General features: G+C 40.5%; 1 protein-coding gene across 1 annotated transcript in view; it reads right to left on the reverse strand.

Moving 5' to 3' along the window:
• The window catches only part of CHURC1 (churchill domain containing 1), a 15,015-nt gene extending 4,377 nt beyond the window's left edge, over positions 1-10,638 (reverse strand). The window contains exons 1-3 of the mRNA XM_006738620.3: positions 10,481-10,638; positions 5,692-5,827; positions 4,164-4,234 (exon numbers count right to left, since the gene is read on the reverse strand). Of these exons, the coding sequence (XP_006738683.1) occupies positions 4,164-4,234; positions 5,692-5,827; positions 10,481-10,600 (327 nt within the window). The 5' untranslated portion in view covers positions 10,601-10,638. The remainder of the gene's footprint in view (positions 1-4,163; positions 4,235-5,691; positions 5,828-10,480) is intronic.
• Between the last annotated feature and the right edge of the window lie 5,427 nt (positions 10,639-16,065).

Consider the following 16,065-nt stretch of genomic DNA (forward strand, 5'->3'; position numbering starts at 1 on the left):
CCCCCCCCCCCCCCCCCGCCGTCATTCATGGAAAACCTCAAAGGCTCCACCTGGGCAAAGCACGGGGATAGAGATTTGGAAGGAAGGGTGGAGTGTGTGGGATCACCTTTGGGAAGACCAGATCCTCTGCTTTATTCTGAGGGGCCCACGGCCCTTTTCTTCTATTACTACCTATTAATTCTGACCCCAAGTCCTCTCCTTCCCTAGTCCACAGAGGAACAGAAGGCAGTCTCACAGTTCCCCTTTGGTTTCCTGAGGCAAACACATAGTCCTTTCAGTGGCTTTTGGGGTGATATAAAAAATAAAGGAGGGGCGCCTGGGTGGCTCAGTCGTTAAGCGTCTGCCTTCGGCTCAGGTCATGATCCCAGGGTCCTGGGATCGAGCCCCGCATCGGGCTCCCTGCTCGGCGGGAAGCCTGCTTCTCCCTCTTCCACTCCCCCTGCTTGTATTCCCTCTCTCGCTGTGTCTCTCTCTGTCAAAGAAATAAATAAAATCTTTAAAAAAAAATAAAGGATATCTATAATCATTTATAATGTATTTTCTGTTTAAACTCTGTACTTCTATCTCCCCCCTCACTTGTGCCATCAGAAAATCTCACTTTAACAATGATATTGTGGTTATTTTTAAAATTTTTTTAAAGATTTTATTTATTTGACAGAGAGAGACACAGCGAGAGAGGGAACACAAGCAGGGGGAGCAGAGGGAGAGGGAGAAGCAGGCTTCCCGCGGAGCAGGGAGCCCGATGTGAGGCTCGATCCCAGGACCCTGGGATCATGACCTGAGCCGAAGGCAGATGCTTAACGACTGAGCCACCCAGGTGCCCCGATATTGTGGTTATTTTAAAAACAGAATTCTTATCTTTTAGAGATGTGTACTGAAATATTTACAGAAGTAGTGAGTGATATATTTGGGATTTGACTCAATCCTGTAGGGAGATGTGGGAATGGTGAGATACAAAATAAAGCAAACTGAAGCTGGGTGGTGGAGGTTAAAACACTGTTCTGCCTACTTTTGCCCATAAGACATTTAAAACAAAACATTAGCAATGTGGGGAATCCCACCTTGAACCTGAACTACTGCTAAAGTGAAAAAGGTGCTGGGGTAGGGTGGGGACGAGGAAGTAGGCTGTCCAAGCTGAGAACAAAGAGTTCTTGTGTCCCTCAAGTTGAGAAGGAAGTTCCCAAGCGGCTATTCACATGAGTCAGAGGCCACTGTAGGTACAAGAATGGGCTGGACTATCAAGAGCAAGGAGGAGGGGTGCCTGGGTGGCTCAGTCGTTAAGCGTCTGCCTTCGGCTCAGGTCATGATCCCAGGGTCCTGGGATCAAGCCCCACATCGGGCTCCCTGCTCCGCAGGAAGCCTGCTTCTCCCTCTCCCACGCCCCCTGCTTGTGTTCCCTCTCTAGCTGTCTCTCTGTCAAATAAATAAAATCTTAAAAAGGGGGGGAGGCAAGGAGGAGATAGAATTTAAGTTCTGCTTCAAAGAGGTAAGATTTAGTTGACCTGAAGGTAGAGAAAGGAACTAGTCAAGTCAGGGAAAAAGCACGAATAAGGACAGGGATAGGGAAACAGCAAGCATATCCCATAGGGAGTAGCGAGAGTGCAGTATGATATATTTGAGCAAGATTAATTTGACGGCAGTGAGTAGAACTAGAGTTTGGGGGCTGCTGCAGTAATTCAGGTTTGAGTGGGTATGGTCCTTGCCATGAGGTGTGGCAGCAAGGCCAAAAAAGGCAAGAGAAACAAAGGAAGAAAGGAGGGCAGGCAGACTGTTAGTGTTAAAGTACACCTGGGAGACAGCTGATAGGTTTCAAGTGAGCCTGAGTGTGTGTGTGCTCACTATTTGAGAAAGTAAAGAGAAGGCTCCAGACCAGAGACCAAAGCTCAGGGGAAAATCAGTTAGGGAACAATAGTAAAGGAAACCAGGGAGAAGGCAAAAGAGGACTCAAAATGACTTAAAAAGAAAGAAAAAAGGCTGGCACTATGGACCTCAAGGGAAGAAATCCTTCAAAAACCACAATGGTTGACGCAACCAGACCCAGGAGAGATGTTAAAAGAGCTAAGAACTGAGGCAAGGTCATAGCATTCAGTTACATTATAGGAGACCTCTGAGAGAATAGTTTTAGTAAAGTGAAAATGAAAAGCAGTTTGCAGGTGGTTAAGAGCAGCACAGGGAAATGAGGAGAACAGGGTAAAGACCTATTCAAGTAAAGAAGCAAAAGGAAGGACAGAGATGATTAGAAGATGAATCACAGAGGTAACTGAGTGAAATGAAAGGATTTTTAACTTATTTTTTAACAAAAGAAGACTCGAGTATATTTACTGTAAGAAATATTTTAAATCCCAGGGAGACAAAGAAGATGCTGGGTAGAGAGGAGATTGGTGAGGAAATACAGAAAGGGTAGCCTTAGAGAGGAAGGAACAAAAATCTTCCTCTCTACTGGGATGGAGAGAAGAGTCTGAGGTTGGACAATGCTATGTGTGGTGAGCCAAAGAGACTAGTGGGAAAGAAGAGAAAGGGAAGGTGGCCAGCCCCATGATAACCCCGCAATGAGCAGGTCAGATATTACACTGTAGCTAAAATGAGCTATGGAAAGGCCAAAGCAGTGGTCTAAAGCATCACTTTCAGGAAATGAATCTGATGGAGGGATATAGAATACAGGTGGAGGGAAGCAGATGTTGAGAGAGAAGATGAAGTGTAGAGCCCGGTTTAAGAGTTGGGTTTTTTTCCAAGAGAATTTCACTGACTAGGCATCGTGAATACAAGCCATCTTCCTTTATCATCTTCTTCCTACCCCAGAGTCATTTCTGGGGCAGCTGTGAAAATGGCTGTGTTCAGTCATAAAGGAAAACCAGCTAGACTTGGCTCACCCAGCAGTAAGAGACAATGGCTTCATTACAGCAACCTTAGTACCCATTTAGGGCTCTGAAAAACTCATGGCGGCTTCAGGAGCTTCTGCAAAATGGCTCTAAGCCTCCCTTTCCTCTCATGGAAGGACAGAGCTGCTCCATTAAGTCCATGATATGCTCCTTCCCCTATTTGGCCACTACTCATTCACTGAGATCTTGATTTTTGCCCTAAGTTACACATAACATGTAAACATTTTTCGAGGCATAATTTTTGGATGCTAAGATGTGGTCAAGATGTTGTACAGATTAACCACAATATATCAGACCAGATTCTGACAGGTGAGTAAGTGCTTTCTTCTACACTAAAATATGAATGAATGAGAGTGGTTACACTGTAAGATCCTGTTATGGAAGATTATTATTTTTTTCTCATTAAAATCCTACCCAAATTTGAAGGACTTAAAAAAATTCCCGTCTGTTAAAAGCTCTAACATGATATCTATATCCTATAGATGAATACACAGTTCACTCTAAGTAAGTAACTCAATCTGAAAGCTTGAAAATGGAGGCAGTAAGGGACAGACACAGGTTCCAGTGTGTCCTTATGGTTTCCAGTTTACCCTTGGCTCTGCCCCACTGTCCAGCTTTTCTTCCTGACCATCAGATCTGTGAATCTTCAACAACTCAGGCATACAGTAGCCTTCTGTACAATTCTTCATGTGCTCTCACGATTGTACAAGGCCTCATCCTTATAATACTTACTCTCTACCCTTATGGTGGTCCAGCTTCTTTCCTCCAACCTTGATACATCCAACCTGTCATTTTACTTAATGAATTATATTAAAATGTCTTACCACAACTGAGACTACAGAGTAGCTCGAGTCTACATGTCTACAGGGGAAGACAAAGATAACCTCCTTAATCAGAATTTCCATGCTCAGCAAGTATGGGGGCAGTGGGCAGGCCAACACTTATAAAACCAACAACTGTGCAATTACATAACTGGACAGGGAAAAAACAGGCACAACTGTAACCTCATAAGAACCCACAATGTGCTGTTCTTCATAAACAAACAGGACAGGCCTAAGATATCATTTGTAAGGTATGCATCTTGACTTGTGACTCTTATGGAGACAGGTTTGAACAGATATACTCACGTCTAAAATGTCTCTCTTAACGTACACAAGTAGAAGAGAAGGATGGTCTCCTTTATTATTTACTAGTACTTCATTTATTAAAACTATATGTAGATTTGAGAAAGTATTTTTATTATTCCCCCTCCCCCACAATAACATACCACATTTATACATTTACCTGAAATTCATCCATGATACTGAATGTGTACTCATGCCTGGCTATTACGTGATGACAATTCTTACACAGATCTGCCGAAACACAGAGAGACTTAAATTATTAAGTCTTGGAAGGTGTCTTAAGACAGTAAAATTTCTATTTTCAGCATGGTATTGCTTTAAAAGAATCTTAACTGATATATTTAACACAGCAGCGGGAAACCCATTATAATATCTACCTTGATAAGAAATCCAAAATCCATCACATAGCAACGCTACATAATGAAGGGCCTCAACTCAGAGATTTAACAGGCATATATTAATTCTCATTCTCAGGACTTATAGAAACTGTGCTACTAAAAACAATTATAAATAAAAAGCCAATGCTAGACATTAAAGTGAATTTAATAGTAACAAAAGACTATAGTAAAAACATATAATAACTATGATTTATTGAGTGCTTACTGTGTGCCAGATACGCTTTTAAATACTTTTTATGTTTACTTAATCTTCTCAAAACCCAAAGAGGTAGATACTATTGTTACCACCTTTTTAAGGTGAAGAAACAAAGCCACACACCTTTAAGTAATTAGCAAGACTACTGAGGTAGGAAGTGTTGGAAACAGAATTCAAACCCATGCATTCTGGCTCCAGAGCTCTTGCTCTTAACCACTATGTCCTACTACCTCTTTAAAATAGAGTTTAAAGGGTTATGCCTAAAATAAAGAAAAAGGATTATTCTACGTTAGAACATTTTCAATAGTCTGACTCAATTCTAAAGGCTTAGTATCTTTCATATTCCTTTTAAAAAATATCATTATTTGCACATTTATTCCTCATATTTCAGAACATACCAACATACTCAAACCAGGAGACAGGCAAAAAGGGGATGTGAACAGTTTAATTTCTTGTCACACCTGGGGACTAAAATGTACATATACTTAATTTACTCACAGAAATTCTTAGAGTGCCAACCTCAGAACTGATTCATTTTTATTATACATAGTTTATTTGGTTCCCCAGTATTGAGGATGAGGAGCAGCAAATGAAGGTAGCACAGCAAAAGAAACAACAGACGGATGAGGAGATAGGAGACAAAAAAGGTTATGAGAGCAGAAACAAGACTAAAAAAACCATAACATCCCAGGGTCATTTAGTATGGCAGCAAACAGCCCTAAACACTTCAGGAGCTGTTGGAGAACATCACTGTATTAGACTATAGTAAAAAAAGAAAACTAACACGAACGATCCTAAAAGGTTAAAAAAAAAAAAAGTCTCTCTTGTTTCAGAAGGCATAAAGACTTTTAAAATAAACAAACAAAAAATGCTACCTGAATCATTAGCTTCGGTTATCTACAAAAGTCACTTATGCAGTCTGATGACGCTAGCATCATCTTTATTTTCCTCTTAAAAACCAAACTAGCAACTCTGTTGCAATACAATATTGAAACAGGCCTTATAAAACACAACATATCAGGAGGTACAAACTATTAGCTTTCAAAAGCTGGTATCTGCTCCCAGACTTGCACGAAAATAAAAAGTCTACTTACGATCGTAGGTAACTATTTCTTCTCCATCTTCCTCTTTCAAAGATTTGTTTGTGATCAGCATAAAATCCCGCTTACTGCACACTGCACAGCCTGTAAAGTTCAGCAAGAAAGATCCATTCTCCAGGCAGATGTTACCCTAAAATATTAAAAATAGGAATTTAATTTTCTTCTATTTCAAAACCCTTAGTGAAAATAATTAATAGACTAAAATTTTCTAAAGGCAAAAAAACATGGCCAGAATTTACTTGCTTGAAGTCTGTACCAAGTAATTTTTGAAATTACTAGCTTTCCTCTAGTAGGCTATTTATGGCAAACAAAACTGAAGCAGTGTTAAGCTGTAAGTCTCTGAGGACTGCAACTGTGTTTGAGAGGACTAGATGCAAGTGGATATTTAGAAACTTAATGAAGCTTTAATAATATAAAATGTGAAAAGGAAAAATTAGAAAAATCTAATAGCCAACAATATTAAATGAGGCACAGCACAAAACTAGAATTAAAATTCAATCAAAATGGAAATACTGAACTAATGAAAAAAATGATCTTTTACAATGTGATGCTCAGTTGATTGTTGAAATAGCATTTTCTGATGCCTTAAAAAATAACACAAAATAAGCAAACAAGAATAAACTCTCATCTCTACAGATGCCAGTCCTCAAGGGTATGTGTGATTCAGGCAGAGAAGATAAGCTCTGCAATTCATCAGACTGACACCATGGCATTCAAAAGAGAAAGGGATTTGCTTCATCACTAAGAAACTGTAAACAACTTATGCTCCTAGCTCAAGGGAGGTCTTTGCAAAGGCTTACTAATAATTGTTCAGAAAACCATTTTATAAATAATCTAATTCAACCTCATTTCTGACCAATACATAGAGTATTTTTAACAGTTGATGTGACTAAAAACCAATCAAATCAACATTTCTCCAATGCAGCTATGTGCCTGATACTGTGCAAAAGCACTGTGAAGGATTAGAGGATGAGTCACCTCTTTCCTCCTCCGAGGAGCTTATGAACTATCAGGAAGACCAGCTTTAAGTGATGCCACAGTGAAGTCTTCCTGGATTCCCAGCACCACAGTTAACCTCTCCCTTTTGAGTGGCTCCTTGATGCTATATATGAAGGAAGAGATTAACTCTGTAGGGGCGGGGGTGGGTGGAAGCGAAGAAATCAATCTAACTATATAGTTGGGAGATACTAAATCACAAGCACATCAACTTAACTACTGAAGGGGAAAAAAGGCCTTGGGGTTAAAGTATAAATTTCCAGCTACTAAGAACAGGTGCTTTTCTTTGATTTTCTTAAAAATAAACATCACGGAAGTGTAGCTCCTATATAATAAAATCCACACACTGTAAGGGTATAGGTGAATGACTTTTTTTAGGTATATATGTATCAATGTAACCACTATCCCAACCTAGATATAAAAATTTGTCTTCCTAGGAGATCCTTCAGACTTTGCAGTCTATCTCCAACCCCTATCTCACCTTAGGCACCCCTTGATCTGATTCCTATAAAATTTTATATAAATAGAACCATGCAGTATACTCTTCTGCAACCAGTTTCTTTTGTTCTGTCCATATTAATCATCTATGTTGTTGTACGGGTAGCTCATTGCTTTTCACTGCCGAACAGCATGAATTCAGGTTGACAGACTTTTGGGTCGTTTTCAGCTTGGGGCTATTATGAATAAAGCAGCTACGAAGATTCAGTAAGTCTTGTGTAAACATATACCTTTCTCCTCAGTAAACACCTAGAAGTGGAACTGCTGAATCAGATGGTAAAAATATGGTACATACAAACTTTGTAACTGCTCATTAGTTTTCCATTTTCTAGTCCACCAGCACTGTGTGAGTTCCAGTTGCTCCACATCCTCACCCACCTGAGGTACCGTGTCTTTTCTTATTTTAGCTATCTTAATCACGTGGTATCTCACAGTAGTTTTTAATTTGTATTTCCCTCATGACTAATAACGTTAAGCATCTTTTCATGGTGCCTACACGTGTACCTTCTTTTGTGGAGTGTCTAGTCAAGTCTTTTGCCCATTTTTTGAAACTTAGGTTGTTTATCTTATCTAGTTGTAAGAGTCATTGAGTTGGAAGAGTTCTTTATATATCTTAGATACAAATCCTCTGTCAGATTTGTATTACAAATATCTTCTCCCTATTATTGGTGTGCCATTTTTTAAATAATGTCTTTTGAAGAGCAGATAGTTTTGATTCTTGTTAAGTCCAATTCATCAAACTTTTTCTTCCACTATTTGTGTTTGTCTTCTAAGACTAGTATTCCTCATCTGTGAAAAATATCTACCACAAATCTCCAGAAAATTTTATGAAACCAAAGGTAATTATTTATTACCTACTCATTCCACACTTAGAACTTCTTGATATGCTAATCCATTATTTTTCTGACAATTTTTTGGATGAGTACACTATACCTGCTACCATCATCTCACTGTCCTTTCCTTTGTTAAGCTCAAAGTGGCTTCTGTTCTTACTGCCCTCAGAAATATCACACGACTTTGAAAACTCCCAGAGTTGGAAGGACCTTTCAGATTTCAAATGATCAGTCTCTACTGAACAACGGGAAGAGAGTTCAATTTCTCCAAGGGTTGCCCATTCTGCTTTTGAAAATCTGTTAGAAAGTTCTTTGTTCTGATTCAAAGCCTCCAACCCAATAACATCCACCCACTAATGATTTCTAAATCTGCCTTCTGAAATTCCGGAATGACAGCCCTTTAATTATTTTGGAACAGAATAAAGTCAGAAAGAAGTGCCAATGAAAGGCACTTTTCTGGTTTCCCAATCACCTCAATCCTTTTCTAACTCATCTGTTTGAATTTCACACCGCAACTGCAATCTTGTATTTTCACTTGACTCCTTGGATGTTACATTCTCAATCTTGGATGAAACATGATAAAAACAATCTGACCATGTGCACCCCAATCTTCGTTCTCTCTCCCATATGCCTCCAATTTCTGTAATGATACTTCCAATTTCCCAATTGCCTAGATTGAAAACCCTAAGGTCATCTATAGCTCCTCCCTCCATTAAATTGGCTCAGTTCTAGTAATTCTTTGAGATGAGGTCTTCATTATCTCATGTCTACACTACTGTTGCCATGGCTCCCCAAATACCGTAGGGCTCTCCCTTTTACATTTCCCCCCTACCATAACCTAAATATACAGTCATAAGATTCATTCTCCTAAATAACAGATTTCAGAATTATTTCCCTATTTGATTTTCTTGATGGATGCCCAATGCCTGAAGTGTAGAATCTAAACTTAATACAACTTTTTAAGTCTTTTGATTAGCTCAATTCTTAAGAATCCAACCTAATCCCTTTAATACTCTTCACTACAAACACCTCCCTCGTGTGGTCTCTGTAAAGTGCAGTGTTCATTACTAGATTCATAAACATTTTTTAAACTTTTAAAAAAGTATGAAATAGAACACAATAAAGTATATGAAACATAAATAGACAGTATAATGCCTCTACCTACTAGATGTCAGTCGTACCCCCAGGGTGACAACTAAAAATGTCTACAGATAGCGCCAAGTGTCCCTTGGGAGGCAAAATCTCACCTAGTTGAGAACCACTGCTCTAATTAATTCACTTTCATTATTTATTCATGGTGTTCCATTCTGTGACGGTATCACACTTTTCCAGTGTACAACTACAAAAATTGCTGTTCTGAGCATTCTTATACAAGTCTCCAGGAACATATGTAATGCATTTATTTCTCTAGAATGGGACTGCTGGGTCATTCGGTATGCATATCTTCATTTGATAATGCTAATCCTTTTTCCAAGGAGGCTGTACCATGAGTGTTCTTGTTATCTATCCTTCCCCAAAGACTACTTATTACTCAAGATATTAAGAAACAGAAACAACTATAGATTTTCTACCTTCCAATCATTACAAGAATTCTTGTTCTTGTTATATTCCCCAAGCCTCGGGCTCCTCCTTTCCTTCTTTTCTACCCTAGTCACAGCGAGCCTTCAAGTCCCAAATGAAGTTCACCTTCCTTTTGGGAGAACAGCGCTATTTCTCTCCCCTTTCTCAGAATTCGAACAGAATTTATGAACTGTACTACTCATTTTTTGTTAATCACATACTCCGCAGGAGGCAATGAAAGCTGCCTATTTCTTCTTTGGTATCCCTTTCTGGCCTAGCAAAGTAATCTAGCTACACACATAAATGTTCAATAAGTGTACCTTGAATGAATGAGAGTAAACAAGCTTCGGCAACCTCCCGAGCTTGAGAGGAGCCGAGATTTTTCAAAAAGTAACTGCCAGGAAACCTGAATTCTGGCCTTGGCTCTCCTGTTAAGAGAATGTGAACTTGGGCAAGTGATTTCCCCTCTCTGGGCATTAGTTTCATCTGCAAAACTGGGTTATAACATATGGCCTCAGAGGTCCCTTGCAGCGCTAGAATTCAGTAAGAATTTCACCAAATCAAGCTTGAGAATGAGACGGGGCGGGGCGTGTCCCTTTGTCGTCGGACTGGATTGGTGGTGGTGGTGGGGTTTCCTTTGTTGTGCCCCCGGAGCTCAAGAGAAGCGGGGTGACGGCTGATGTCAGCCGCCAGGGCGGGGACCGGCGGAACGGACGGCGACAGGCCGCCCCCGCCGTCAAGTGCCTAAATACAGCTACGGGGTCACTGGAATGGGCAGAGCGGCTGGGTCGGCCCGCGGCCGGCCTCTCAGGGAAGGCCAGCCGAGGGCTACGAGAAGCCCCAGGGGCTGGCCCCGGGCCAAGGGAGCGAGAAGTTCTCGGCGCCCACTCGCTCACCCGGTTGGGATACTCCTTCTCCACACAGCCCCCACACATCCCGACGCCGTTCCCGAGGACGATCCTCCAGTGCTTCCGGGAAGACGAAACCTCGCGATAGCAAAGGGAAGGTTGCCGCATGCGCCCGAAGTACTCGACCCTGGAGTATTCGCTCTCGGGAACCAACGCGAAGTCTCCGCCCCTTAGCCACTGTTGTTAGGGCAGGGCCTGGTCTCCTAGGCAACAACGCCAGAGCGAGGAGTGGGACATCAGAAACCTACGGAGGAAGAAGGCGGGACCGTGGACCCTGTGGCGGGAATGCGAAAGGGAGCTCCCACTGAGCAGAGTTCTTATAGGCGCCCTCCTGAGTCTAGGCTGACAGGCGAGTCACAACACACACGAAAGGGAATTGTTTCGCGCTGCCTCAGCTTACCCCGTACATAAAGCTGAAATTATAATAATTTATATACCTTTCCATATCAGTGAGAGTGATAAATCAGCTCTCGGCAGATGAATAAGCAATAGCCGAAGTGTTGGGGAAGAGGCACTTACAGCTCTGCAGAGAATCTCCTAAAACTCCTAAAAAGAACACTTAAAATGTTAATAATAAATGACCATTATTTATCCCATTAGCGGTGGGAAACGTGTTTCTGTGTCACAGAAGCACCTCCGGGGCATGCACACACTATGCAAATAGAAAATGGCAGGTCGATCCTGCGGAGCTGAAAATGCTTTTGATTGGAGCCCTGCCTTTTCCTTTTCCTCCGTATTGAAAGCAACTTACTTTTCACCATAATATAATTCACCTGAATACGAATATCCAAAATCTGTCTTTGTGTTTCTGAACAACCTGTCTTCATCATACCCAGCTACTCCAATGGAGATATTCAATAGGAGCATCAGTATCCTCCCTTAACCCTGCCTATTGGAGTCAAGTCAGTGAAGAAATCAGGGAGCATATGAGACTGTGGGATCCAGATTCTTTAAAGAAGAGATTAATAACTATTTCAAAGTTCATTCTATTCTTGGAATAATTACAATGCCTTCCACTTGTATGACATTTTCAACCTCCCAGAGCGTCCTCATTTCAGCTTCTAATTTTACGCCTTTACAACCCTAGAAGAATGGTAAGAAAAATGCCTCCCCTTTTCAGATGAGGAAACCAAGAAATAAACGGTGAAAGGTCTTATCTGTGGTAACAAAACTGCTAACAGTCACCCAGGACTAAGACTTGTATTAATACAGTAGCCAGTAGCCACATGTGGCTATAAAGCACTTTTACATGTGGCAAATTTGAACCGAGATGTATTGTCAGTACACCCTAGATTTAGAAGACGGGATAAAAAAAAATGTAAAAAATTGTAAAATGTAAAATATTTCATCAGTAATTTTTATATTGATTACATGTTACAATAATTGGGCTAAAAATATATTATTAAAGTTAATTTCATCTATTTTTAAAATCTGGCTACTAGAAAATTTTAAATTACTCAAGTAGTTTGTATTGTATTTCTGCTGGACAAGGCTGGTCTATACAATTCTCTCTCTTGATCCATTTTTAAATGTGTCCTCTGTTTTTAAAACCTAATGCTGACTTTTAATTTTACTAACGCCTGTATCTATTTTATTCAATTCGATAGACATTTGTTGAGGCCTTTACTCAAGGAACTGTGTGGACAACAGGAAGATGAAAAAGACATCTTCCTGTTCTCCAGAAACTCACAATAGAGTATGAGAGATAAGATGGGCATAAATACCTATAATTACTGGCAGGTTGTGGTTTAAGAGTACAAAATGGAGAGACTGCTTCTAGGTGGGGATTGGGGAAGAGGAATTTGGGCGTTGAAGAATGTACAGGATTTCAAAAAGCAGAGAATTTTAATATAGGGATTTCAGGTGGACCATGGCAAGGAGTTTGGATTTTATCCTGCAGGTGATAGTGAGCCACTGGAAGTTTGAGCAGGAGGGTGATATCAGAGTTGTGGTTTAGGAAGATCATTTTAACAGTGTTTTATTGGGAATGATTGGAGCTAGAAGAAATTGGACACTGAGAGGCAAACACTAACAGAAACCACAAGGGGGAGATGTATAGCTTTCTGCCTCATCACTAATAGGGAACAATAATGATTTTAAAAATTAAATTAAAAATACACTGCAATCAAAGATGTCAAAGAGTAGGTTCTTTGGCATGAAAGACAATCTACATGTTTACTTTTTTTAACTTCCCAGAGTGATATGGTATCTTTTTATTAAAATGAGCACCTGAATTAAAAGGTCATCTATTCTTCGGTATGAACTTTCAAGAGCTAATGGCTATTCACCCAATGAAATTCTCCATTCAAATCTAAAAATATCCAGGGCAGAGAGGCAGCAAATGAGATGAGAGGAGGTGGGCAGCATCAGAAATTGAAGTGTGATTATTCCTTTTTTTTTTTTTTTTAAAGATTTTATTTATTTGACAGAGAGAGAGAGAGAGACACAGTGAGAGAAGGAACACAAGCAGGGGGAGTCGGAAAGGGGGAAGCAGGCTTCCCACTGAGCAGGGAGCCCGATGTGGGGCTCAATCCCAGGACCCTGGGATCATGACCTGAGCCGAAGACAGGCACTTAACGACTGAGCCACCCAGGCGCCACAAAGCGTGATTATTCCTTAAGGGAATATGAAGGTTTCAGAGGTTGACAGGTGGAAGAAAGGAAAATAGAGGCTACAAAGCAGGAGATTAGCACTGGAAAGGAATGACCAGGGGCGCCTGGGTGGCTCAGTTGGTTAAGCGACTGCCTTCGGCTCAGGTCATGATCCTGGAGTCCTGGAATCGAGTCCCGCATCGGGCTCGCTGCTCAGCGGGGAGCCTGCTTCTCTCTCTGACCCTCCCCCCTCTCATGTGCTCTCTCTCTCTCATTCTCTGTCTCAAATAAATAAAATCTTTAAAAAAAAAAAAAAAGAAAGGAATGACCAAGTAGTGGTGTAAAATAAGTAAAAAAAATTACCAAAGAATCTATTTTCTTTTCTCTTACAGGTAATTATTTAAAATAAAGTTTGTAGGAATCATTTAAGGATTACCTTCTAATAGAATTTTCTCTGTGACAGTACTCTACCCATAGGAATCTTTAGTAAACATATGGTGTCAATAATGTATATTAAGTATGCCATGTGTTGCAGTTTATGCATGAGTTTGTTTCTTGGTAAAAAGAATCCGTTTAAGAAACTAGATGTTAAAACGGTTCAATTACATTTGCTAAACTACATCGCTGGGGCAGGATTACAGTTTTCCCTAAAGAGTGCAGTTTGAATCTTCTTTTAACACCCTCTTTCTAGTACCTTTTGTTTTTTATGATGCCTGAAGCCAAGAGGCTGGAAGGATGCAGTACCTAGAGCATACCTATCATTTTCATCCTTTGTTTAAAGGGGTAAGGAAGCACCCTGGAGCCTTTATGGTACCACCGTCAGACCAGTTTTCACAGATGGTGGGAAACTCATCTCCAAAGAGAAGTTCATCTGCTTGGTGAAGGTATGTGTTATTCTTTCCATTATCTCAAGGGAAGTGTGAAACAGGGGTGGTTGTCTTTACCTGGTTTCACCTGCCTGGGGAGAATGAATTAGCAGCAATTCTGGCGTTTCACTGTGAACACAGGTGAGCCTGACTTGGGGTTGGTACACCAAAGCACTTAAGAGCTCAGAGCCAGCTTTTTTCTTTTTTTCTCTTTTTTTCTTTTAGTTCAGTGGCCAAGTTGGACTTTCTTTTATTCAGGGTTCTCATGGCTATTCAGATATTAAGCTCCAGCTTCCAAATACATGACATTTTAAAAAAAGAGAATTGCTACTGTTCCCCTTTGCCTCTGTTTCCTCCAGCTGAAATATACAGATGATTATTTCCATATACGATTTTCATAACATATATCAAAATCTCTGATTTTCTTTGGGGGAAATGTTATCCTTCAAATCTTATATGGATTGGGATAGATTTAATCCAAATATAACTGGGTTTTAGATATACTTTTACTTTATTTTATTCCACGTCTAATGTGTGCCCTAACAATATAGTAAAACTCAAGAGTAGCCTTTTGTTTTCTACCGCCTGTATCAACTCTGAGAGGTGAAGGAGTTTGGAATTTTCAGAGAAGCCAACAGAGGGAGGAAATGGAAGTTAAGAAGCTCCTGTTTTGTCCTAGAGAATGGCCAGCAGAGGGAGGTTTACTTCAAGGAAATTCAGGCGCAAAATCCATAGGAATCAAGAAGGTTGGGTAGTTTTGAAAAGAGTAGTATGATTTGGAATGGAGAAAGGGTACCTAGAAGCTGCAAGGAATATTTGGGAAATAGTATGGTGATTTAAAGTTAAAATTTTAAATTCCGGGGCGCCTGGGTGACTCAGTTGGTTAAGCCGCCAACCCTTGTTTTCAGCTCAAGTCATGATCTCATGGGTCGTGGGATCGAGCCCCGGGCGTCAAGCTCCACACTCAGTGGGGCATCTGCTTGAGGTTCACTCTCCCTCTCCCTCTACCCATCCCCCCCCTCAAATAAATAAATAAATCTTTAAAAAAATTTTTTTTAAATTCCATTCTAATTGTATCTTAGTAACAGGAGAAGGACCATAAAACAAGTCACTTATTGGCTGGGCTTCAATTTTCTCATCTGTAAAAAGTAATGACAATAATAAATATACCTATCTCTCAGGGTTGTTTTATGAAATAATACCCAATGTTTTAGATATATGAGTATATACATATGACTCAAGGATGCTAAGAAAAATAATTCTAGCCGTAAGCATGAGGTTACCACCAAAGGGTGGAAAATAAATTAGGAAAAGGGGATTGGTAATAATGGCTAATAGCCTGCCCAAGGTGGGAATCTGTGTCTAGCTGAACTGGATATTTTGAGTGTGTTCCTTAATTTGTATTAGGTGGTTTTGTGCATTGGAAAAGACTGAGTGAACATGCTGTCATAGAGAGAACACCATGGGGAAAGAGTTGTGTTAGGGAGGGAAAGCATGAGGTAGAGAGAGAGCAAAAAACCAGGCTCTTCTAGGAAGCTGACTTGGAAAATTTCCCAAAGGCACAAAGAGGCAGGGAGACTTACTTTGGGCTCCTCTGAATTACAGGTTCCCAGTCCTTTTTTTTTTTTATTTCATTTTTTAAAAAAGATTTTATTTATTTATTTGAGAGAGAGAGAGAGAACGAGTGGGAGGGAGGGGCACAGGGAGAGGGAGAAGCGGTCTCCCTGCTTGAGCAGGGAGCCTGATGTGGGGCTCAATCACAGGACCCTGAGCCAAAGGCAGACACTTAACCAACTGAGCCACCCAGATGCCCTGGTTCCCAGTCCTTCCAATTCCTTGTACCTTTTTCTCTTGACAAAAGGAAACTTTTGAGAACTAAACCTTACACACCAAGGTTTTAGGGAACTGAGGCATATTATAAAGTGACTATAGAAGACAGTGCCAAGAATGCAACAGTTATAATAAATCACGTTATGTCACTGCCTAAAAGCTCCATGATTCCATATTGCCTTCAGGAAAAAGACCAAGTTCCTTATTACAGTATTCAAAGCCTTTTAAAATATGGCCCCAGTCTACTTCTCTCACCTTGTGTCCTGCTGCTCCCCCTCTCTCCTTC

This window comes from Leptonychotes weddellii, chromosome 9, assembly GCF_054177405.1.
Source record: "Leptonychotes weddellii isolate Sample4059 chromosome 9, ASM5417740v2, whole genome shotgun sequence".
Taxonomy (NCBI): Eukaryota; Metazoa; Chordata; class Mammalia; order Carnivora; family Phocidae; genus Leptonychotes; species Leptonychotes weddellii.